Source organism: Coloeus monedula (genome assembly GCF_965178545.1).
Source record: "Coloeus monedula genome assembly, chromosome: 4".
Classification (NCBI taxonomy): Eukaryota; Metazoa; Chordata; class Aves; order Passeriformes; family Corvidae; genus Coloeus; species Coloeus monedula.
The window spans coordinates 7,387,163-7,410,697 of NC_138784.1; the positions used below are offsets into that span (position 1 = coordinate 7,387,163).

The 23,535-nt window shown below is 39.6% G+C and overlaps 1 protein-coding gene across 5 annotated transcripts in view; it reads left to right on the top strand.

Annotated features, from left to right (window-relative positions):
• The window catches only part of SOX5 (SRY-box transcription factor 5), a gene marked incomplete at its 3' end in the record, with an annotated part of 288,287 nt that overhangs the window by 142,645 nt on the left and 122,107 nt on the right, over positions 1-23,535 (top strand). For all 5 annotated transcript variants that reach the window (XM_082280572.1, XM_082280570.1, XM_082280571.1 and 2 more), the window contains exons 5-6: positions 4,529-4,701; positions 7,170-7,238. In XM_082280572.1, coding sequence (XP_082136698.1) covers positions 4,529-4,701; positions 7,170-7,238 — 242 coding nt within the window. The remainder of the gene's footprint in view (positions 1-4,528; positions 4,702-7,169; positions 7,239-23,535) is intronic.

A 23,535-nucleotide genomic window follows, 5' to 3' on the forward strand; every position in this document is an offset into this window, starting at 1 on the left:
GAGCATCTCCAAATGAGTTTAGTAAGGAAGCAGCTGAAGGTGGCTGCTGGGGCTAGGGGTTTGCACCCCCTCCCAAGTTCTAGCAGGGTTAGCAGCCATGTGGGTAGTTCATTAATTCACGAGTAGCATAATTTGAGCAACTGTCTTTATTCAGTTGTTGGCTTAGTTGCTTAAAATACTGACATGTTTTGTCCTGTAAGCTACAGAATTCTTGAAATGGAAATCCCTTAGCTGCCAAGACACTTCACACAATGATACAGGTTTAGATCTCATGCAGGTTAACAGAGAGAAAATAGTGATGGCATGACAAAAGTCCACCATCCTTGTTTACCCCCAATCTACAGCATCTAGAAAAGGGTACAAAAAACAACTGGAGCTCTTAACTCTATGGTAACTTTTAATACACTAGGAAAAATTCCAGTAACTGATTGTATTCATGTAGTGACCCCCCCTGTTGTCCTCACCTCACCATTAAATAAATAACACTGACCATGCTTTGGCTTTCATATGTTATGCAAACTGATGTATGATTGGCAGTGGCATCTGTGAAATGGCACTTTTGTTGACCATTTCCATGAAGGTAATGATAGAAAAGGTTGGTAATAAGGCTAACATAAAAAATACCAAACTTAAACTAAATGCAAACACTTAACACAATTATCAAGACCATCTGATTCGAGTACTTCCCTTTTTTTTTTCATTTTCACACATTTACAAGCCACCGGTTACCTGCAAGATACCTCAGAACTATGATTCATCATCAGTGGGGCTTATATAGATGTGTGAGGCAGACAAGGGAAAATCTACACAGAACTCACCATCTCTCATTAGAGCCACATAGCTGATCTTCTTTGCCTCTGGTTTTGTGCAGGTCACTTGAGAGTATGGCTGTCCAAGAACTAATTTTGCAAGGAATTATTACCTCAAAGAATTGAAATTATCATTAAGTACTATTCCAGTTACTGGAAGGATGACTTAGTCATGTGAAAATAAAGTACCTACTAAGCCATGTTTTCCAGAAAGTATTCTCCATCAGAAGTTTTTTTTATAAAGGTGATGCTGATAAATTTTCCCTTTTGGTTTATTAGCAAACTGAAATAGCTTTAGAAATGTAATGCAAGAAGTCTGCCTTTTGTCAGACTACTTCCACTCCAGCTGTATAAACCCAAGGAATTATGCATTGTACTTATTAAGGTAGGATATAAAACACCCCTTGTGGGCATTTCAGATTTTCTTTAAAAACTGAATAATAATGAAGAGACTGAGTCAATTTGTCCCCGGCTGCATTGGCTGCAGTGTGCCTGTGATTTTGGTGTCTGCATTGGCACTTCACTGCACTGCCTGCTTGCTCTTAGTTCATAGAGTCATAGCTTGGGTTGGAAGGTCATCAGGTCCAACCGCCCTGCAGGGATACCTTTCACTACACCAGGTTGTTCAAAGCTCTGTCCAACCTGCCCTTGAAAATTTCCAAGGAGGGGCATCCACCACCTCTCTCTGGGCAACCTGTTTCAGTGTTTTACCACCCTCGTTGTAAACAATTTCTTCGTTATATATAAGCTAAATTGACCCTCTTTTAGTTTAAAACCATTGCCTCTTGTCCTGTCACAGCAGGCCCTGCTAAAAAGTTTGTCCCCATCTTTATAAGCCCCTTTTAGGTATTGGAAGGTCTCTCTGGAACCTTCTTTTTTCCAGGCTGAGCAGCCCAAACTCTCTCAGCCTTTCTGATAAAAGAGGTGCTCCAGCTCTCTGATCATGTTTGTGGCCTCCTCTGTACCTCTTCCAACAAGTCCATGGATTTCCTGTGCTGAGGACCCCAGAGCTGGATGCAGTACTTCATCTTGATTCTTGGAATTCAGATAAAGCTGCTCTTCTCCTAGTGCAGAAGCTTTTTGCTGCTCTGTGGGTCAGTCAGGCTGAAGAAGCAGTGCAGGAGGTGGATCCCTGGCTGTGCAGTGTCCGGTGCCGTGGTCAGGTCAGTGGTACGTGGAGTGTCCTGTTCCCTCCCAGGAAGCGCAGCCAGAACTTCGATGCACGGGGCTGGATATCAGCGCATCTTTTTCTGCCGCTGTTGGTAACTAACTCTGTGATCCCTCTGTCTGTCAGTTTACACATATGGAAACATTTTTCCACCTTTCAGATTAATTCAAAAATGGGGATTAATTTAACTTTACAAAGTGCTTTTTGATTCCCAACTGAAAGCTACTGTAGTAGCTCAAAATGCACTGATGAACTGGTACTGGCTGAGGAGCTGTGATGCATGTTGGTGTATTTGACAGTGGTTTCTTTTTGCTTACCCTAACTCAAGGACTGAGGCAATCCTGTGTATTCCTTCTTTCTCTACGACCTTCTTCCCCTCTCTCTCTCATGTTTGCATCCACACCTCAGTAAAAGTTAGGAATAAAATATCTGCTGAATAAATAAATACAAAGTATTTTGTTTTCAGATGTTTCAGTTATAGTGGCAGTACCAGTGCATGATAGTTTTCATTAGAGGAGCGTTACGGTAAACCCACATGGACAGGCCAAGGCAGGGGCTGCCTTCTAGAATAATTCTTCTATGCCACTTGGAAACACTGCACCTTTTTTTCTGGTGAAAAATAAAAGGATGGAAGAGTGGCAATAGAAACTTCTGATTAATTCCAGGGCCAGGTGGCAAATGCATTACTTGTAGCAGTTCACTGTCTCCAATGTTGGAAGTAAAAATCATAGTTAGAAGTGTTTTCTTCAGCCGTGTTAGTGTTTTAGCACTGGCTTCCATTCTTTCTCACAGCTTTTAACAGAACAGGTTTAAAGTCCTATGGTTTCCATTTCAGTGTGTTTCTCAAGTTTCCAGCTTGTACCACAGTTTTTCTAGAGGCTTTATCTGAGAATATTCTGCTGTAGTTCTTTGTTATGTGGTGAGAATATTTTCACAGAAATTTCTAGAACCCTAATAAAAAACAATTTAGTTACATTTCTTCTGTCACATTTTTTCTGGTGATTCTTTGTAGTTTTTCACTTGCATATGGCTGTCTGCAAATGGATTTAAGGGCTTGGACTCAGCTGATGTAGGAAATGGAATGTTGCTTGGGATCATAGCATTGAAATTAAGTGAAAGTAAAAAAAAACAAAAAAACCGTAAATTAAGCTAACTATCAAGCAAAGAGCCCTCCCAGTGCCACCTCAAAGCAAGCAAGATTGACCATTTCAGACATTTCAATCCAATCTAGAAAGCTGTAGTAAATATACTGTAGGGAACATTCCTGCACTGGCAGGGGGGTAGTCTAAATGAGCTATTACCAGTAGCTCTTTTCCATGTCTGACTGATAGTTGGCTAGGAACATGTTTGCTATAGTCGCCAATTTTTTTCTTTTTCCTTTTTTTTTTTTTACTTGGAGAGCACTGGTGACATTGGCAGAAGAATGTTTCCTATGTTTGAAAGAGGTTTGTGTGGCAGGGTAGTCCCAAAAGCAGGCTATTTTCAGAGGAGGCATTGACACTGATAGCCTTAATCCTTTCCTAACAGCTTTTTAGAAAGGTCTTCATAGGATCTGACTCATATGAGAGGGTGTGGTGGTATTGGGGATATCTGTGGATTAGCTGCTACACATATTTTCAGGTCTTTTAAATTCACAGTCAAATGCATATATTAAAAGTGCCTCTTTTTTGTTTTTTTGGTTTTTTTTTTTTTTTTTTTTGGTGTTTTTTTTTGTTTTGGTTTGGTTTGTTTTTTTTTTTTTTTTGGTAGTGTATGATTCATAGCTTTTGATGTTTCTTGGAATTTTTTCTTCTCATCCCTTATAACCACTGTCCTTCTGGGTAGAAAAAGAATTTTTTCAGCACAGTTATGAAAGTGAGGTAGTGAGCTCCTCTGTCTGTGTCTGATGTACTCTACTGTTGAAAAACATCTAGTAGCAGTACAAATGAGAGCGATGGTGAGTTGTGTTTAACTCAGGTTTTCTGATATGTTTATAAAAGACTGTTTCCTATAAAAGTGCACCTTGGTGGCAGCAACAGCAATAGGAGTTATTAACAATTTAAATACTGTATAATTTAATCCTAATCAGGGCAGCTGTAGATGATATAACAGGTTATAGAGGGATGTTAATACTCACCCTGCATCAGTGCTTTGACAGTTACAGAAACTGTATATTTGTCCTAAGTTTCTGACATAAATATAGTTGTCTTACAAACCTGGAAGGGTTGATTTTGATCCCCAGTGTTTAAAACTTGAAACTTTCTCAAAATAGGCAGTATTATTTCACCTTATTAATCTGGCAAAAAGGCAGTGGAAAATAGATGAAAGGGCAAAGAAACATTGAAGGGGGACACCAGATCAAAGCCTGTGTACAGATTTATCCTCCATGGCTCATTTTCCTGTGGAGGAACAGGTCTTAGTGTGCAGCATATTGCAATATGCTGCTGCTGCTCTTTGGTTCTCCTTAAACTTTGCGTACAGTAAAGCTGCAAAATAAAAAAAAGGCTAGATTGCTCTAAATTTCCTCTCTTCTCTTTACCCTTTTTTTTTCCCCCCACCATATGATGCCCAGGGACTCCAGAAAGCCTCGCTGAGAAAGAAAGGCAGCTCATGGGTATGATCAATCAGCTGACCAGTTTGAGGGAACAGCTGCTAGCAGCTCACGATGAACAGAAGAAGCTGGCTGCATCTCAGATCGAGAAACAACGCCAGCAAATGGAGCTGGCTAAGCAGCAACAAGAACAGGTGAGTGATTATTACAGTGGTTTTCAACTTAAATAATTTTCTAGCAGGACTTTCTAGCAGTTTATCTTTTAGGCTTCGTACTCCAAAAGTCGCTCTGCACCCAGAATTTTTTCCATTTGTTCTCCAAGGTGAAAAAGTTTGAACAAAAACATACCAGAAGAATGATTTAATTTGCAGTATCTCCATCTTGGAGTTGTTCGGAGCCTGGTGCCAATAATGCCAAGGTTGTGGGTTCAGCCCCTGCATGAGCCATTCATTTAAGAGTTGGACTTGATGGTCCTTGTGAGTCCCTTGCAACTCAGAATATTCTGCGATTCTGTATTCTCTTTCAATACGGTTTGGGTTTTTTAACTATCTGTAAATAAACAGGCAAATTCAGCCCTCATGAATAACCCACCAAAACTGTTTGAATTCAGTAATACTGACTAGGTATAAAAAGAACAAAATGCAGCTCTTGGATTGTAATGTGAGAAGTGAAAAGGTTGGGTTTTGCCAGCTGGGGAAAAAAGCAGAGAATAATATAAAGTCAGTGAACAAGCATGACTTTTTTTCTTTTACATGTGAGTGGTTTGATTTTCATTTCTTGCAAATATGTCCTTCACTGGAAATGCAGGCATGGTTGTCACATATGATCAGTTCCAATGTGCATACACGGACATACAACATTATAGGCAAAAACATAACTCTGCTCACAGATTTGCACTGTGCAGATTTTAGCAGAAATTAAAATCCGCTTTTGTACTTGACCATGAGCAGAGAATATTTAGATACCTAGTTTAAAATTTTATCACAGAATTGCAGCTCTGTGAGTATTATGAAACTCACAAAATTCTTTGAAATCTGTCATAGTTGTCATATTCAGTGTTGGTATTGTACTTCAGCAAGTCTTAAGATTTCTAAACCACTGCTGATACCTTCAGACATTTAAGCCTTGGTTTTCCCTGGTTTTAATTATTTAAAGCCCTTATCTTAAACAAAGGGTATTTTGGTCTCACACCTGAAATCCCACACATGGAGAGCAAAAGTGACTTACTTTAAGCTGGAGAATTTGTATCATGCTGTTGTTAAAATGGCAAAGGTAGATGAAGTAGTGAAGGTGGAATTGGCAAGATTCTTTCACAAGGAGACATCCTGTATGAGCTATTCCCTTTGCCCTGCCTTTTAAAGTCACTACTGCCAGAATGGCTGAGGGATTTGAAAGTGAAAAAGAAAATGAAGACAATGGAAAAATAAAATGAAGACAATGGAAAAAGGCAATAAAAAATTAGGATAACTAGGATTTCTTTTGATTAAAGAAATTGTGTATACTTCTGTATTATGCAGAAATTAAACTATCTAAACTCTGAAAAAAATGTAGCGAAAAAATTATTTTTCTTTCTTAAAGAAAGGGTCCAGAAAGAAAACATTTATTTAATCTGTTAGATGTGGAGCTAACTATGAATGAGTGTTTCTTATGCAAATAGTCTAATAATAATAATAGAAAAAAAAATACCTAAGGGGAAGAATGCACAAAATTTCTCCCAGTAAGTATGTATAAGTTACCAACTGATCCTGAAAAGTGTACACATAACACAGGGGAAGAGCAGAGCTCCTTCTAATGTTTGTACTGCTGCACTGGCTGTTCATGAGAGCAGAGCTTTTGTGATGACTTAAATGAAAATTTTTCGAATTCGTTCTTTAAGTTCGAGAATGGTTTATCTACCTCCAGCCTTTAGAGCTCTTAATTCCATTCTGTTAATGTCTGGTTTTTCCTTCACTGTGTGTAAAATGTGTCTACAGTAGGATTCACAATCATTTAGTGGAGAGGGAGGGTGGAAGTCCTTATGGAAAACGGCACTTGGCTTTGAGAGGAGACTTTGAACGACTCCATCCACTTCCATAAACTGGTTTTAGATTTGAGCTGTGTAGCCTTGCCCTGCGCCTTTAGTTTCTTGCAGCTGATACACACATTGAAGAGCCTGTGATTTTTCCAAACTCAGTTCCAGTCTCTCTGTGCCTGTTTCTGCATAAAAAAAAAGTACACTAGGAACTTTCCTCCATGGTGTCAGATTGCCATTTTTTTGGAACTTTTGAGCAGGTGATGCCAAACAGAAGAGTATTTCTGGCCATCCTACTTTTTTGCCTTTTCTGCCTTCCTCCACTATTTTCCAGTTTCTCTGCTTCTACTGTTCTCTCTCCTGGGGAATTTTAGCAGTGCCATTTCAGTAAAGTTTTTGCATAGGTCCTTGTCTTCATATCCAGCACAGCATTTTTCATAAGATTCCCTTTCCCACTAGCACTAGCAATTAATTGTTACTGAACATGTGCCCCTTGCTTCAGCAACAGTCCAAGCTGCTGCCACCTGCACTTGAAGGTTTCTTAGCTCAGTGGAGAGGTTTAAAGAACTAAACAGGGTAGAAGATACCTGTGGACAAACTCTGGGAATGGTGATCTGTATCTCATGTTTCTTCTGTGCAATTTCTCCACAGATTGCAAGACAACAGCAGCAGCTTCTGCAGCAGCAACACAAAATTAACCTTCTTCAGCAACAGATCCAGGTCAGAGACACATCTCCTCCCATGACCCTATTATGTCTCTTTCTTCCTTTCCCTTTTCCCACTCTTTCCTTCAGCCGTTATTGCCATAGTTTCTTTAAGAATCTCTGCAGTTGGCTGGCATCTTGTTTATGGAAACACATGAGGATTTCACCCGTCATTTAGCAAAAAAGGTCAGTTTCTGGAAGGCCTTATATGATTAACACGGTTCCTAGAGGATCAGGAAGAAGATGTTAGAGGAGCTGGTCATGCAAACAAACATTTGCAGGACCAAATCCTCTTTCCTCAGGAGTGACAAAAGCATTGCCAGAAAGAGTTTGTTTGGAATTGATGTCCTACAGCTCTGTTTTTGAGGTTTTGCTGAAGCAGTACTCTTCAGTGATTGATAATCAAGTGTACCTTCTTCGCTCTGCCTGAGGTGCTGGCAGTCTGGAAATTTTTATTTGTGGTGAAGTATTATCTGAGTGAGGAACTAGTCAAAAGGTTGGTTAGATTCAAGAGAGCAACTGTGTTAGTTCTAGGTATCAACAGGTTTATTCCCAGTAGTAGAAAAAGTTGTTAAACCAGCATAACCAGTAAACTTTATTTAGCCTCTTTCTTCCTTAATGTATTCAGAAGTTTCTTTTCACGCCATCGACTGTATTTCATTACTTTTCTTCCATGTGCATGTCCCTGTTTTGGGAACAATGCAAATCAGTTTGCCTGTGAAGGTTTTCACAGAATAACAAAGGAGAGGTTTGACTTCTTATAGATATCTAGGATCAGGGTAAAATCTCTGATTGTTTAATTATGCAGTTTTGTACAGCGCATTGCAAGTTGCTGTAGACTGTGTTCTGTTTGTTCAGTAGCAACAGGATTCTCCTTCCAAAGCTTCTCTTCAATATTTCAGAGTGAGTTGCCTAAAACTATCAATCATAATTGTAACCCATTTAAGAAAACTTAATTCCAGCCAAATCAGAAGAGCTGTATGGCTTCACACTAGAAGAAAACTTGGCTCTGTCATTTCAGAGGACATTCTGTCTGTATCAGGACTTGCGTGTTTATGAAAAACTCCTGGAAAGGTCCACCCCTCTGTTATAAGGCAACTTCTATACAAGATGTGCTTTGCTGAAAATAATTTTGAGATTGGTAAGGCTTGGTTTGGCCTCAACCTCTGTAGTCTTTTTTTTCTTTTTTAATTTGTGTGTGGAAGGGAGTTTTCTTTATTGCTGCATCTTTAATAAGACTTTAAAAGAAAAACAATAGCAGAACCTGTACAATAGCAAGGAAAATAGTTATATTTGTAGCATTTAGCAATGGCAGCAAGAGAGGAAGTTGTTTCATAAACAGTGAATAAAAATAAATTGAAGTAACATAATTTGACCCCAACCCTTTTAAGTTTTAACGCCTTGTAGATAAGAATGAAGTATGTTGTTTTCAGGGTAGTGAAGAAAACCCTGGTTATTGATAATGAGATATAGAGCCTTTCATCTCTTGATCCCTGGTCCAAGTTTGACCTAAGTCAGTAGTAAATGAAAGTCAGCCAACTACCATCTGATAGAAGCTGCAATCCTTAGAAATGATTTGGAGGTCTGTCTCAAGGGATTTCAGATGAAATATTGACCCTGACGAGGTCAGAATTTCACCTCCAGGGTCCACTTCACACAAACCCCAGATTTGTGGCAACCTCCTTTTGGATGGTCAGACAAGAAAGGTCAAGAATTGAACAGGCAGAGAGAATACTGTTCTCTCATTCCCACAGAGCTGATCTGTTTGTAGTGAAATTTTGGTTATACTGCACAGAACTGCAATCTGGACAGTTCTGTGCCTGTACGATCCTGAAGCCTCATGAAACCTGGTTGAAGCCCATAACTCTGAAGGGAAAAACATTTAAAAATAAAAAAATCCTTATTGACAGTGAATACAAAGCAAAACATTTCTCCTCAATTAGTTGACTGTCAAAGAAGAAACAATTCTTAAAGAAATCATCCTTTGTATATAAATGAAGACAATGAAGTCACCATAACATGCCCATGTTTAAAATGGTGAGTGACTTTACAGTCAGCTTATGGGTTATGGTAAGTGGAACAAAACTGTGACAAGAATGTAGCTGTGAGTTCAGCTTTTCTGACCTTGCCCTAATTAATGTAACAGGCTTCTGTCACACCAGCCTGAAGATTTTAAATAGCATTAGATTTATTGACAGGGAAATACTCCTACAAAGTCAGGATAACTGTTTGACTTACCTGCAGTTGAATGATTATGCTGCAGTTATGAACACAATTTATTTATGACAAAGGAATCGTTTTACTTGAGCCAATTTCTTTCTAAGATTGTAAGGGTTGCCATAATTCCAGATAAATTATGACACAGAAAAAAGGTATTGAAATATTGTATTGAAAGCATAATACCCTAAGGTTAAAAAAAGCATAACCTGGCTGACCCCATGATTTATGAGTCTTTTCTCTAAGTGTGCTAACTTGGAAACAGTTCCCTCTCTCCCTACCCCATCACACAATCTCTGATACACAATACGCTACCAGGGAGAGATTGTGACGTCTCTCTCCTCCTTAGAAGACTGCAAATGCTCAGTGTAACTACAGCTCAATTAAACTAGCATTTCTTGATGTTGGAGAAAGATGCTTTAGTTCCTTGAGCTTAGAAAAATCTACCTGGCATGTGAGTCTCCAATTGACATTATGTCTTTTCCAAGTCCATCTCTTCTGAATTAATTGGAAGGCGGTGTCACTAAATCAGAAGGCTAGAAGTTTGTTTAGAGAGTTAAGTAAACTGGAGAAAAGTTGCAGATTGGATTAAATTTGAGAATCTGTATGACCTCAAAATGCTATAATGTGATCTAGATGGGATTTTGTGTTTTGGCAGATGTTTATAATTTTTTTCTACTTTTCAGGATGTTCTAGACCTAATTTGTGAAGAGTTTTGAGTTTCTCTGAATAATTAACTAACCTCCCCCATCCGATTTTATGCCACTTTGGAATGCATCATCCCATGCACACTGCTTTCTGTTCTGCCTGATCTTTGTGTGTAAGGTTTTCACTGGAACAGTTTCTGCTTGCTGAGTATTTGTGGTCTTCTCCCCTGCACCCAGTCTTGCTGTTTTACCAGAAATTGAACTGGAATGTGTGTTTTGTCAGCTCTTGTGCTTCAACAATCCCAAAGATTTCAGATTGTATTTTAGAATGGTAGTGATTTGCAGCTGTAGAACAGGCTGACACCAAGCACATCTCAGAAAGTTCTTGAATTGAGTTTGGTTTTGTCCTTCAGGGCCTCAAGAGAACTCTCCTGGTTACCTACACATCTTTTGTGAGGCCATGATCTGCTTCCTAGTGCTCTTAGTCTGGAACCTGGGGAAGTCTGGGGCTCTGTAGCTATCACGTCAGGTGGGCAGAGGGTGGAAGAAACTTGGAAGATGTTCATGATGCTGAGCTAGTCCCCCAGTACACCCCAGTGGTGTCCTCCTTCAAAGGGTGTCTCTGAAACACAAAGTTTGGAGGAACCATGCAGTTCACTTGCTCAGAGAAAAAGTCTAGCCCAGGATGATGATGGAAGGGTTTGCTTTGAAGCTCAGTGACGAATGTCACTTTAATTGAACTATATTTAAAATGAAATATGGTTGTTAAAATTCATAAAGCAATTCATATTCAGTAGGGCACTGTTGATAAAATAGGTCAACCTTGCAGCCTAAATTGTGATAAAACTGATACTGCTAATCTCACAATTTTGTAGAAAACCTGACAATGTTTTATGTTTTTCCCTCAAGCCCCAGCTCTTGGAGTCATGTGATGACAAAAATGCCAGCTTTCATTTCTCTAAAATGTAAACTTCCAGCTCTCATATTTCCAGGCAAAATCTGAAACCATGAGCACTACAAGTTCCAAAATTAGAAGGCAAACAAAACGGAGGCCAAATGCTGTTTTCTAATCTGTTCTGATTTTTAGTCAAAATTTTTTTTGGAGAGCCCAGCTCAAGATCTTGGAACACTTCAGGTTGCCAATAATGTAAAACTAAGATCTCAAAGCAGCAGGAAGCAACAATGCTGCTTTACAGTGTTTCTAACATTTAGGCCACAGTTTTGTTTGACCTTCTTAGTTTAATACTGTCAGTACTTGGTTACTAATTTGTATTCTTTTCTGAGCGACATACTTAGCCCTAGAACCAAGTGCTTTCTGAAGCTTGAGAGCCGTTCCTGTCAGACAGCAACCATTTGATGACTGTGTGTTTTAGTAGAGGGTTTTCATTTTCCTTCAGAGCTAGAGCAGACGTTTTGATAGGACCCTTTTTTTGTGAGAAATTTTGGACCTCTGAGAATGAGGGGATCCCAACTAAATTCTGATGCAAAGCTGGAAGAAGTGTCTCCGGCCCCACTGCACCTGTTATCAAATGCCTGAAATATCGGAATTAATCTCTCCAACACTAAAGTTATGTTAAAGAGGGAATCATTTTATTCAGGCCTGAAGGTGCACACAGGAGATTCTAACCTAAAGTGGGCACATGATTCTACAAGAGGGCTACTTATATACAGTCTCTTCATGCATGGTACAATTTACTCCATTATCATAAGTCTCACCCCAAGTTCCCAGAGATTCAGTCCTTTGTTTTGTCTATCACTGCATTCTTGGGCTAGATGTCTTCTTATCTCCCAACCATCCTTGCTGAAAGCAGCTTTTGCAGGCCTTGTTTCTCTGCTAAAAGTTTCACAGGCACAGTAAAAATTGAATTAACCCTTTTAGTATCACACCTGCCAGGTGGGATGTGCCTTTGCCAGTTCTTAGGTGGAAAGTTTGCTGTGGCCTCGATGGCCTCAAGCTTTGCAGACCCTCAGCAGCTTGTCTGGAAGGGAGTGTGGGCACCAAAGCCCTCCTGGCGTCGTGCGCCTTGGGGCTGCAAACTTTCTGGCTTTCCTAAATCACTCTGCTGCCCGGCATGTCCTCCCAGCTCCAAAGAAGGCTTTCCTTTGTGAGTCTGGATCCAGGTTTCCATCCTCCCACCCGCTGTCAGCTGGCTGGGTCCCTTTTCCCTTGAGTTGTGTTGGTAGATGGAGAGGCCTGGCTGCACTAGTATGTTCTCAAATCAGAATATTCCCATTCTCGTTACCTTCTGAGGTTTAAGATGTTGTTCCAATTTGGAATGTAATAAAATCTTGACCTTAGAATTTCCTGCAGGATGGTTAGTCCATTTTTCAGCCCAATCTACTTTTCAAAATGTAGCTGTATTTTTGGGGAGGAAAGAAGTATTTGGTTTCTGAGTTACACAGCAGTTCAGCAAAATATTTCTTAAGCTTAACATGCAAAGTTTTGAAATGACACAGTTGTTATTGTCAAAACTTTCCAAGTAGCAAGAGGTTCTGGATTGACTCCAGTCCTCCAAAACAGTAGAAGAAACCTGCTTCCAGAGTGTTTTAGATACCATCATTTACCCACGCGGTTATGGCAATAATTTTTGTTGTTTAGATTTGTTGTTTGTTTTGAACTCCTCAGGTGAGCAATCATCTGTTACCCAGAGCTGGCTGCATGATATCTAGGCCTGTTTGTGTTCTTTTTGTTTTGTTGTAGAAGGTACCAATTTCTCTCTCTTGTTGAGAGAAGACACAGATTAATTGATTGTACAAAAAGAAATGTGAAGATTTTTTCCCTGCCCAAACGAATTTGCACTCTTAAATCATACTTCCAGCATGGCTTATCCTTTCATTTTCTGTCTCCTGCTGGAAAACAAACTCCAGCAGGCCGCTATGTGAGCTAAATACTTGGAGAACTTTGGGCTTATAGTAAGGAGTGTAGAGATCCCTATTTTTAATCCTTGTCCTGTCAGTGTCCCTCATGCAGCCACAAGGTCTTGGGGCGTTTCTTTCCTGGTTCCCAACTTCTCACATGTCTGTAACCAGAATTCTCTAGAGGCTTTGAAGGGATGGAGATAATGAGTCCTTCACTGGAGACACAAAATGAGCAATTGCTACACAAGGGCTTGGTTACAGGTCTAATAATGCCTGTTGCTTCTGGATTCCCATTTTCCCTGGAAATTCTGCTGTTCTGAGAAGTCAGTGACAGTGGAGCAGTGCTTTGTGGTGCTACGACCCCTTTGCAAGTCCTTGCAAGGCAGAATGGTTTAGTTTTTCCATAATTAGAGTCCTCTTTGCATATCAGAGGGAGGTGAGGACAAAAGGTTTCCTTGAAAAGACAATAAAGCTGTTGAAGTGAGGGCCTGATCCAACTCCCACTGAACATGGAGAAAAGGCTCTTGTTCATTATTAGTGGGAATTTAATGAGACCTTTCTTCAGTAGGAAACTGTGAGAAAGTATCTTCCTCCTCACTCTGCAAAACGCTTTTAGAACAGGCTCTGTCCACTGAAATGGTTTGTTTTTTCTTTTGTTTTGTTTTGCCAGTGTCGATATGACAAGCTATGACTGCACAGTCAAACTGAACAGTCTTGTGGATATGGGGACATTTTGTCCAAATTCATCATGTGTCAGGAGCAGCTGTTTCCCTGCAACTTATAAACATGGGCATACTGGATTCAGTGAGACCCAAAAAGGAGTCACACTACAGCCTTTCCCATGACTTTGCAACCTCTTCCCAAAGCACTGAGGTTGCCAGCAAAGAGGCAAAACAATTGTTCCTCACAAAACTCTGCAGCTGATATCCTATCAGTTATCAGAATAACTCGCCTGTCCCTTGAGCAGGAAAAATCCCCTGGGAAAGAAGTTATTCAAAACCACACACACACATACACAAAAACAAACAAACAAAAAATGCAACCAAAATAAGAGTCTGATGGAGGAAATAGGGAAAGGAAGGAGTAAAAAGAAAAATCAGTCAGAATGAGCTAATTGCTTTCTGTTCTCTCAACTTCAGCAAATAACATTTTTACTAGACTGGACTTTTGATTAGCCTGTGGGCCTTCATTTTCTTCCATTACCAGGAAAGTTAAGTTATGAAAAAGATTGTTGAGATCTTCATCTGTACTTCTTTCAGTGCAGAGTATCATTTTGCACCAAGGTACCACGGTTTTAACTCCTAAGATGGCCCTTATAGCAAGTTTCTGTAGGTAGTTTGGTCTCAGGCCCTTTCTATACCCTTATACGATCCAAATTTGCTGACTGGTGTAGTTGTGCCAGTGCAAACCAGGAGTATCTGTTTAAAACTTGTGTGAGCTCAGTTGGTCAGAGCATGGTGCTAACATTGCCAGGGTTGGGGGTTTGATCCCCATATGGGTCATTCCCTGAAGAATTGAACCCCTTGTGGGTCCCTTTAAATTTGGAATGTTCTGTGATTCTGTGAACTTGAGTTTATTGAAAATGCAAGGGCATGTTTGATTGAGATAAATCACCTTTTTTGCCTATGCTGAGCTACTTGATTGCAATAGCACTTGCTTTCTCCAGTGTTACTGGTCCAAATGTTCTCAAATTATAACATGGTTTTGAACTTCATGACTTTTTTCTTGCAGTTTTAGCATCTTTTCTTAATTTACTTTCTGTTGCTAAGCTTTCAGTGTTCCCATTTTCCAATTCTCTCACACAATCACAAGGGAAGGCCAGAAACTTTTTATATTAAAAACCAGAACACTGAAACACCCAAAATAATCCAGCTAAGACTGTAAGAAAAAGGCCAGCAGTCAAATCCAGTCATTGCAGCTGGCAGCATCGTGCTCCAAGGCCTCATCTTGGTCTCTCTCTCCTCAGCAGGCATTCCAGGGCCCTGTCCTTCTTTTTGTTCTTAGATCCCCTCTCCAATTTCTGCATCTCTCACCCATCGACTTTCACCATTTTCTTTCACTTTCAGCTGCCTGCTACTGAGTAACCTTTCTTATGCAGCTGCCCATCCTTTCCCGCAGCAACTTCTCCTTTCTGCCAGCCCTCCCTTTCCCCTCCTTGTCTGTATTTCCATGGCCTTATTAACAGTTTTGTTTGGCATTTTATTGGCTGTAGAGTAGCATATGTCATTTTGTGAATGTTTGTGTTCAGAATGGGTGGTATGGGGTGTCGTGTGAGCCCTGTGTACATTTGTGTGCCCATGCAGGTATTTGCACAGCAGGCAGCAGAGGCACAGGAGCAGAAGGTACCATGTATAAGTGACTGGAGAAGTTGAGCATGATCTGTTTATGACTGTGATCTTGTCAGTGTGGAGTGTGTGCAATCCTGAGCACTTCTGTTGTACAGCCAAAAAAAAGGCTGGTACTGCTGCCTCTGCAGTAAGGTAAAGCAGAAGATAACAATAAATTTTTTACTGCTGGCTGGCAGAGGTGTTTAGGATGTGTTTTCTTTATATCTTCATCCGCCCCTAATTGAAGATGCTTTAAAATTGAATGACTAGCAGTCAAAACGTGTTTGCTTCAAACTGAGAAGAAAAATGCTGGTGTCTCTTCTTCCAAACTGATTGCGCTTTGTACACAACTGACAGCCACAGTCACTTTGAGTGACTGATAAGTGGGAAGCTTTGCCACTTATCAAGGAATGCACACTGAAAAGAAAGGACTGGAGCCGTTCAGATGCTTTGGCATGTTCAAAATAACATCTCACATCAGTCAGGCTCAGAAGCACTAGGAGACATTTCAAAATAAACTTTATATCTATCTATCTATCTATCTAGAGGCAAAAATTCAATTTAACAGACAAATCGCTGTGTGGCATCACATTGGCTCTGAAAATGAGAACATCATTATAAGGGTCACCAGTTGCAAAATGACTCAGATGGCTGCGTAATTGGAGAGCATTTATTGTAGGGTCTCACCGCCCAGAACAAAACAAATTTTTAAAATTCACACCTGCATATTATTCTGGTGATTTCTGTAAATTGGCAGGTTTTGACCCTGTTGGCCAAGTAATACTTAGTTTATGTGGCACAGGACATCCTGTAGGATCCCAAAGAGAATGAAACTCTAGGCTTAATTCAGATCTCATTTATTTCCTCTTCAATATTATGGAATATGCTTGGGATTGCATGGCTTTTACTCAGAAAATGGTTCTTAAGGTTTCTTTAGGAGTTACTGTGTTTTGTAGTGATGCATAGCATGAATAGAGGATGTAAATTTTTTGGTAAATGTTTGTTAATGTTACTATTTAGTGATATGTATATTAGGAGATTCTGACCTGCAAGAGTATGCGGGTATATTTTCTTGTCCTGACTGTAATGACAGTGGTGTCAACCAGTGTAGGGTTGGGCTGGTCCAGTAGAGGTGGTGACATTTCACCCTGCCTTAGCAGGAGTTAGACATACAAGCACAGGTACTCAGACCTGAGATGGGATGGGAATCTCCAGTGGGAGGACAGGGAGACACAAGCAAGTAGTGTGCAATATCCCAAACTGGAATTTGGACAGAGCAGTGTTGATCTGCGTCCATTAGCACTAAACCAAAAAACTGCTGCCAGGTTTACAGCTCTTACTGGGACTCTTGATGTATGAGGACCACTGTATTTTGTTATGATTCTAAGCACTGGGCATCTTACTCTGCCCAGCTGATTCTATCTAAAATGGTTGCTTTTCTAGCCAAAATGGCTATATTCGAGATAGAGATTATGTTTGGCATTCTGAGGTTGCCACCAGCACCCATACCTGTGTCAAGAGGGAGAGATTAGAGGATCATTCAGTTCCTACTGCCAATGACTTGCTTTTCTGATTGACCATTTGCCATGTTAAGTGGTCCCAACTGTGTTTTGATGGCTCATTCAAACAGAGCACTTCAAACTCTCCTGGGATAATGGTTTCAAATTACTCAGAGGGAGGAGCGTGGTTCCACCTATTGAATCAACACCATTGTCTACACCACCTTGGATTTTCCTCAGACATTTGGTGTCCAAAAACTGATGATGCCTTACCCTGTGTGGCTTAAGAGACAAGATGAGCTCACCGTGCAAGAGGCCAAGGGGAACAGTTTTGTTTTAGTTGTCCAGGTTCTGCCACTTATCTGCTACTGAATTGCAAAGTGCAAATTAAAATGGAAGGCAGTTCGTTGTGCTTGGTGTTTGTAAGAAGAGTAAATGAAACATTTCACAGTTCCTTGAAGGGTTGTGATTGGACAGATGATGTGAGTGACCCCTGACTTAAAATTTTGGAGAAAGAGAGGGAAAGGTATAGTTGTCTTGTAAAAGTCTCAGTTGAACAAAGATTACTTGGAGGGTTTTGGATATCATGTCAGCTGTCTTTATTTTGTATCTTGTGTATAGTCTCCATTTAAGTTCACTTTTCACATATGAAAGTTGAATAAAATTTGTAACAATTAAATAATTTCAGGGAACCATTTCAGATTTTTATTCAAATTGATATGAAATATGCTTTGAAGAGACTTAGAGGTATATATCAGAGTTTCCTGTATTTAGAAGTTTAAAATAAAGAATTTAAGTTCCAAGATAAGCATAATAAAGTTATAAAAAAATGTATAAAAAATAAAATTAAGACTTACATGAAAAGTAATAATAATGAAACAAGACAAATTTAATTCACAGTACTTGGAGTTCATAAATATTTGGTACAATGAGTGAACTAATTTTATAACGTGTGTTATAAAATATTTTTTATCAGATTTGACTTATTTTAAAGATGATAGTGATAGTGTTCAACAAATTACCCTAAAGTTGGAACTTGGATAACCAAAATAGCAATTTAAAGTGGATTTGGACAGAAATGATCGAGGTATTTCTATACTCTTGTGTGCTGTGAACATTGTGTGCAAAGAAATACATTATTTAGGTAACAAAGTAAGGCATTTGAAAGTTACAAGTGCCAGAATTACGTGAAATAGGTATCTTTATTTTATTCTCGTACATCTCTGTCATACATGTTGAATAAAAAACCAGTATTCCAGAATTATATGATAATATAATTGTAAACTGTAGTCACAAGTGGGAAAATTAAAATTACACTGACAACCTTAATTCTGACATTCCCTAGTGTTCGATTCCTTGACTTTTCATCCAATGTAGCATTATTTTAACTGGTTTTCTGTGTGGTTTTGATGTCTGTAAAAGCCCAGAATGCTGATACACCAGCCACTTACAGTATATCTCCAGGTCAGTTTGAACTCTGATATGTCAGCATGGGAGAAGTGCCAAATGGCACTTGAGTTACAGGCGAAGTTCTGTGTTCTCCTGGGCTAGCAGGACAGAACAGATCCCTGGCTGTGGTGGATAAGAGCCTGTGCTATGAAGTCCCCTCTTTTTCTATGTCACATTTCCTTTCTTCCTCTGGTTTTGGGCTTGTTTTTTTCAATTTTGGCCTGCATCAAAATAGAGAAGACTTTTTTTTCTTACTGCTGTCCTCTTTGGAAAGATAGATGGAGTGCTTGAGTGCCTTTGTTGAATTTGGACTGGTTGTGTTGAAAATTGAGTTTGACTACTTTTTTTCAGCACCCTCCATTTGCTCCGCCCATTCTCCCTCAGTAGGGTTGGGACCAGATCAGTTTGTGCCACTAATCAATTCTTTCCTCCTAATTTACAATGTTCTTTGTGCTTTAGCAAAAACCCCCTGAGGCTGATGGTATAGTATTTGATGGAAACCTGTTGTAGCATTTGTCCCTTTAAAGCTCTGTGTGGTGAGAATATATTTTCTTATCTTGCAAACTGTGTGTAGAATCTTGTCTGCCATTTAAGCATTTCTGAGCTGCTGTGAATCAGCAAGAGGGGCTTTTTCATGTACCATATGTAGTAAGTTTTAAGTTAGTAATATCTCTAAGAATCACATACATCTAAATTAAGCATAATTTCCAGTTTCTTTAACCCTGGGGTTCAAATTTGTAGTCCAGGAATAAAGTAAGCATCTATGAAACAGTTAATTGGTTACATTCACACCTTATACACAGAAGTAAGCTGACTTATACACATTTTTGTGCGTGCATTTGAAATGCCCCATTTTAGGTATCAGTTACAAACATGACTACTTTACTTTTCTGAACATAGGTTTTCAATGCCTCTAAAGGAATTTAGGAGGAAGGAAAGATGTTTTGCCAAGTGGGGTCCACAGGTTATTGAATACTTACCAAATTGCAACTGTAGGTGTGAATTTTTCAGGGCTTTATGGATTCTTCAGCAGTGTTGGCAGTTCCTCTTCATCTGAGATCGTGGCAAGTAGAGAGAACCCTTAATTTAGAGCAAGGCATTGGTGATCACAGTATTTCCCAGTGATGCAAACAGACTGATGCATATAAAATAAGATGCAATATAAGCAAAAATGGACTCAAATTACTTCAAATTAGAAAAAATTCAGGAAATAAAACTTTCAGACTTCTTCTTTTCCCCTTCTGTGATTCTGTGAATGTCTCTATGGCTGTAGACACCTCTATAAACGTTGCTTCCATTTTTCCATAGAACCTGTTTCTGGCAGCAGGAGGTTTCCCTGGGTAGGATACCAGATACGTGATAAATACAGGAATTTCTTTCTCATTGTATTGGTAAGCAAAGTTTTGGAGAGCTGATATATTCTTGTGACCAGAATTAGAATTATGCTCTATTCCTTGAATTTGTTCTTTATTTGAAATGAAAGGCAGGCTTAAAATTACATTTTTCAAGAATTTTAGCTGTGTCATGAGTTTCAGGGTCAGGGTGTTTTCAGGGTGTTTTTAAGTCTATTTCCCTTGCATTATTTCTTAGGGCACAGTTCAGAATTCCTGTCTTTTTGGTACAATCAGAATAAAGAAACTTGAATTGTAATCTATATACTGACATAGAATTCTGTGTTCTATGTTAAGAATATTTGCACTTCCTATTTAAAACAAAACATCCATTTTTGGTATTCTTCACATCCCCTTCATGTGCTTGGGTGGATTTGTGTAAATCACAAGTTTTCTTTCTGCACCTTTTGAGAAGGTTGTTTGAGCTCAGTATCCTCTTAGCAGAAATTCTTGCAAAGATCCCATGGGAGGAAAGTTGTCCATTGTGTTCCTTTGAAATCTGGCTATCTTTTTTCCTGGAGCTGGGGTCAGGCAAGTTTATTCTTCCACTCAGAGGTATCTTAGGAGGTTTCTGTCCTTTCTGGTGCCTAGGAAGCAGAGCTCAGATACGTATATTGTATTTGTTGCCATCATATAATCTGTGCAACTTCCCTGCAAATATAAAGAATTATGCTTTCCCCAGCTGTTCATTTGATAGGATTCTAGTCCTTCATTAAGAGAAAACTGTGCTTCTCCAATTCCCATTGTTTGAACCATGGCCTCCTTTCTGTACCTATTGTTTGTTTTGTCTTTTTTTGTTGTGCGTAACAGGTGTTTCTTTCAGACAACCCAGGCAGCAAGGCAAGGGCTTTCTTTATGGCAGATCCCTTGAGACTTTGATTAAACTCTTCTTTGTGATAAAAATGCCACTGCCTTTAAATGAATTGCATATGAAATCTGTATTTGCACAAATGCCCTCCATCCGTCTGCCTTCATTGCTTCTCTGGCTCTCTTTTGGCTTGGGTGTGTTTGCCTTTTCTCCTGTTTGCCTCCACAGAACTGATTCCTTTTTACCTTCCCAATACTGTGCTCCCCTCAGAGCCTGGATGAAGCCATGGGAATGGTTTAAAAAGTGGTTTCTGCAAAAAGAGCTGCTTTTTTTGTGGTGTTTCCTATTACTGCCTCCACAAATACCATCGTCTCGCCTCAGAGAAGCTTCCTCAGAGTTTCTCAGTGGGAGCCATGGGTTAGAGACTAAGCACTTTCTCTGCATCTACTGAAGCAGGTCTTGCTCTAGTGGGTTATAGGTACCACAGGTACTTTTCTGCCTGCCTTGCTTTTTTCTTTCACACAACCTCACCTGCTGTTGAGTATGAGCCACTGCTATTAATCTGGTTTTGTGGCTTAGTTGTGGGAATACTTTGGGGAGGTCTGGAAGTTGTGACAGGAGCTTAGGTGTGTAGTAGGCAAAATGTACACATAAATCAGTACCTGATGCCACCGTTTCCAATGTACATTTAATATTGTTCCAAGGTTTTGTTTAGAATAGGACTTCTACACTCCAGTACGATCTTGGTGACTGACTCTCTAGATGTTAAGAAAGCCAGAGAAGGAAGAACCGAAGAGGGGCAAGAGGCTCATACTATGTTTCTGACTGGCTCATTGGCTCATATTGTTCAGGTGTCCTGACAGAATATTGCTGACCTATAATGCATTATTTTCATGCCCTTCTCTTTATGCCCGGACATTTATTGGTTTGAAGCCCCAGGGGTGAACAGATACAAATCTGTGTTAGTCACAGGAGATGTAATGGATGTCCTGGGAGCTGTGCCAAACAATTAAGAATATAGGCATAATGATTTACAGGGTAAGCAAAACCTCTAGAGAATGTTACATCTGTACGTCTGTACAGGCTGCCCTGTGAATCTGCAGAAGTCTAATAACTTACACCATTTCAGTGTTCAAGAGATAGTGCATATCTGGGAAATGAACATAGATTGGCCTCTTACTTTCAGTCTGAGACAGAACCTCCTGCTGGTGACTTTCTGTTGCTGTGATCAGTGGCTCAAGCTTCCAAAAAATCATCTACAGCGCCATCAGATGCCCTCTACACAAAGCATGTTTTTCCTCCTGCAGTTTTCTGACTGCAGTTATAGTGGCAGTGGCAGGGGTATCAGCACAGCCTGGATGTGACACTAGAATTGGATCTATTTTAGTGCTTTACTCTGTGGCAGTGGCACTGGCAGCATCTGTGGAAAATATGAAGATAACTGTCAGAAAGCATGTTTGAAGGGTGTTTAATTTAGAAACATTAAGCCCCCCTGGGCTGACATTTGCTTTAGCATGCAGTAGTTAACAGTGGAAGATGGGGCTTTAATAATGCTATGTAATAGTATTTCCTAAATGGCTTCTTTCTCATGAAATATGTTGTCTGGTTTTGGTGGTGTTTCGTTACCTAGTGCAATAAACATCGTTGATTACATTACATGACTCAAAACCCGTGAAGTTTTACTTGATTTTGCCATAACATGTTAATTGCAGGAGCCTTAAATTCCTTCCGCTTGTACAAAATCTGAACATGAGCATTTAGAGACACTTTGAGCTGAAATAAATGATCAAGATGCAGACAAGACTAACAGGATGTTACAATTTTATCAAATTCCACATGGCTCTTTCTCTGTATTAATTTTCTTCATGTTTAAGGAACCTGAGCAACTGTTTTAATACTTAAATACAAAAAAAGATAGATTGTTTTTAAAAACAAGACTGTTCTGAAAGCAGACATTTCTTAAGTTCAGGCATGCAAACGTCACTCACAGTTAGAGTGTGGGCACACTTTCTAAGAGCCTCACACATGGGTTTTTTTTGAGACGTCATCTCCCTGTTCCTTCAGGAGGTGCCCTTTTGTGGGAGGTTAAGCCTTCTTTTCACCAAAGGGGAACTTGAGGAGGTTTCCTTGGAAGCCTGTCATTGCTGTTCCTGGATTTCACAAGAGAGAGATGCTTCCTGAGACATGTGTGAAGCTCACCTGCCCAGGAAGATTGCTAGTCACCAGCCTGCTTTAAGACGGCTTTGCATGCAAAAGACTGATTTTCTTCGTTTTGGAACTATCACTCAATGAAAATGTCAGAAATATGGAAGGATAAATACAGAGTTACATTAAACGGAGAAAAAAAAGCGCTCTGAAATTATCTCCTGGCTCCATGTTTTCTGAGGTTTTGCATTAGCAGGAACGAAGTCACGGTGTGTTGACACAGTCTAATGTGCAATGACATAATACCTGGAGTATGGAGACAGCAAGAGGCGCAAAATCAAACTTATCTGAGTTTTCACAGGAAAAGAAGGGATTAAACTTTGCTGGTTAAAATATGGATTTTTATTTTTTTTTAATAGAAACTATCCTAGTTCGATTGAGATAAACCTACTCAGATCTAATTCTATCCAGTCCCTGGGAAAAGTGGGCCTTAAGATGTTGAGCCTATTTGCCCAATCCCTTTTTTTAGAAATAAAGATTAGGGTAGGAAGTTTGGTCCTTATCTCTAAGGTTCTTACTGCTTCAGAAGGAAACTGAAATACTTACATGAAGGACACTTTCTTGAATTTGTGATTTGTCTTCACTCAGATTATTTCAGAAGCTTTGGCAATGTAGATTTCCCACAATGCTTGGCTATTTTTGTTTTACGCCTCCTAGAGGAACTATGATAAATTGTTGTTACTGCGTATTAAATAGTAGAAAGAGATGTCAAAATACTCTAGTGACTTGAAATTCAAATGTTAGTCCCTGTACATGGAAACTTTACTCTGGAAGCATCATCCCTTACTTCATAACTGCCAGGTATGATTCTTCTCTGCCTTTTCATCCCTTGGGGTTACTTACAGCTCTACAAAATAACATTAAATCACCAAGTTTTACTTGCATTTCACAGTCTATTTGCACCAATATGT